This window comes from Trypanosoma theileri, assembly GCF_002087225.1.
Source record: "Trypanosoma theileri isolate Edinburgh chromosome Unknown TM35_Tth_6_V1, whole genome shotgun sequence".
Taxonomy (NCBI): Eukaryota; Euglenozoa; class Kinetoplastea; order Trypanosomatida; family Trypanosomatidae; genus Trypanosoma; species Trypanosoma theileri.
The window spans coordinates 564,986-566,183 of NW_021639848.1; the positions used below are offsets into that span (position 1 = coordinate 564,986).

The 1,198-nt window shown below is 35.5% G+C and overlaps 1 protein-coding gene across 1 annotated transcript; it reads right to left on the bottom strand.

The window, feature by feature from the left end:
• Position 1: 1 nt before the first annotated feature.
• TM35_000063280 (delta tubulin) lies at positions 2 to 778 on the bottom strand (the record flags this gene model as incomplete). The annotated part of the gene is made up of 1 exon (XM_029023365.1): positions 2 to 778. A coding segment is annotated over one exon (777 nt), but the record flags the coding sequence as incomplete, so codon positions are not given.
• Between the last annotated feature and the right edge of the window lie 420 nt (positions 779 to 1,198).

Below are 1,198 nucleotides of genomic sequence, written 5' to 3' on the forward strand. Positions count from 1 at the left end.
TACTATTATGATGATGATGATGATAATCTGTTTGTTGTAAACGATATACTTTCCGTGGGAGATGTAAATCCAATAATAACTGTGTGATATCTTTATTCATACTCTCAAACGATACTTCCTCTGTTCCTGCATGTCCTAATATTCCCCGTCTTCCCACTATTGTTTTCTTTATAAAATCATCATTATGAGCAATAAACACCGCATCTGCAGTTTCCCGCAAGGCACTCATTGTTAATATACAATTATACCATTGCGTTACCACTTCTCCACTTGCAAAGGGCCAAATAACTGTATGGAATAATAACGTACGAGGGAATTCACTTTTAATAATATCCGCAACAGCACAACCCACACCCGATCCCGTTCCTCCAGCCGCACTGTGAAGAACATGAAAAGTACGAACACTTCCACTCACTTCACTCTCACGACGAAGGGCTTCTGTAATGTTAGATTTACATTGATTCCCATGTGTATAATATCCACAAGCCCAGTTATTCGCACTACCGGAATGTCGAGTAATATACTGTGGAGATTGGACTGTATATTGTCCAGCCGCATCTGTACTTTGAAGAGTGGAGTTAATAACTTTGGGTTCCATATCAATCATTACACAACGTGGGTGTGGAAGTGACGATCGGGATGGGCGGAAATGCATAGATGAGAGTTGAGCTGCGAAGTGATCATCTTTACTGGCATGTACTTCATCTACAAGACCATCAAGGAATGTTTTTCCAAGTTGATTACCACATTGACCAACTAATACATGTACAGAGGCCATTATCCTCTTTTCTTTTTTTTTTCTTTTTTCTTTCTAAATTGTTTTATTTCTTTCTATTTCGTTTATTCTTCTTGATATGGGGTGTTGTTGTTACTACTATTACTATTATTATTATTATTATTTGGTGATAGTGATAATAAATAATAAATAGTGATAGCAGGAGAAATACACTCACACACACACAAAGAGAGAGAGAGTGTGTGTGTGTTTGTGTACACTTTGTAAATAGTATAAATAATAATGTACTAGTGAGATTTGTTAACTGTATAGGCAATGGGGGATTATGAACTCCAAGACCATCCCATCTGAAGTAATCCCATTTCCAACCAGAAACCATAAATAGATTATATATATATATATATACATATATATATATATATATATATATATATATATATATACAGAGAGAGAGAGAGAGAT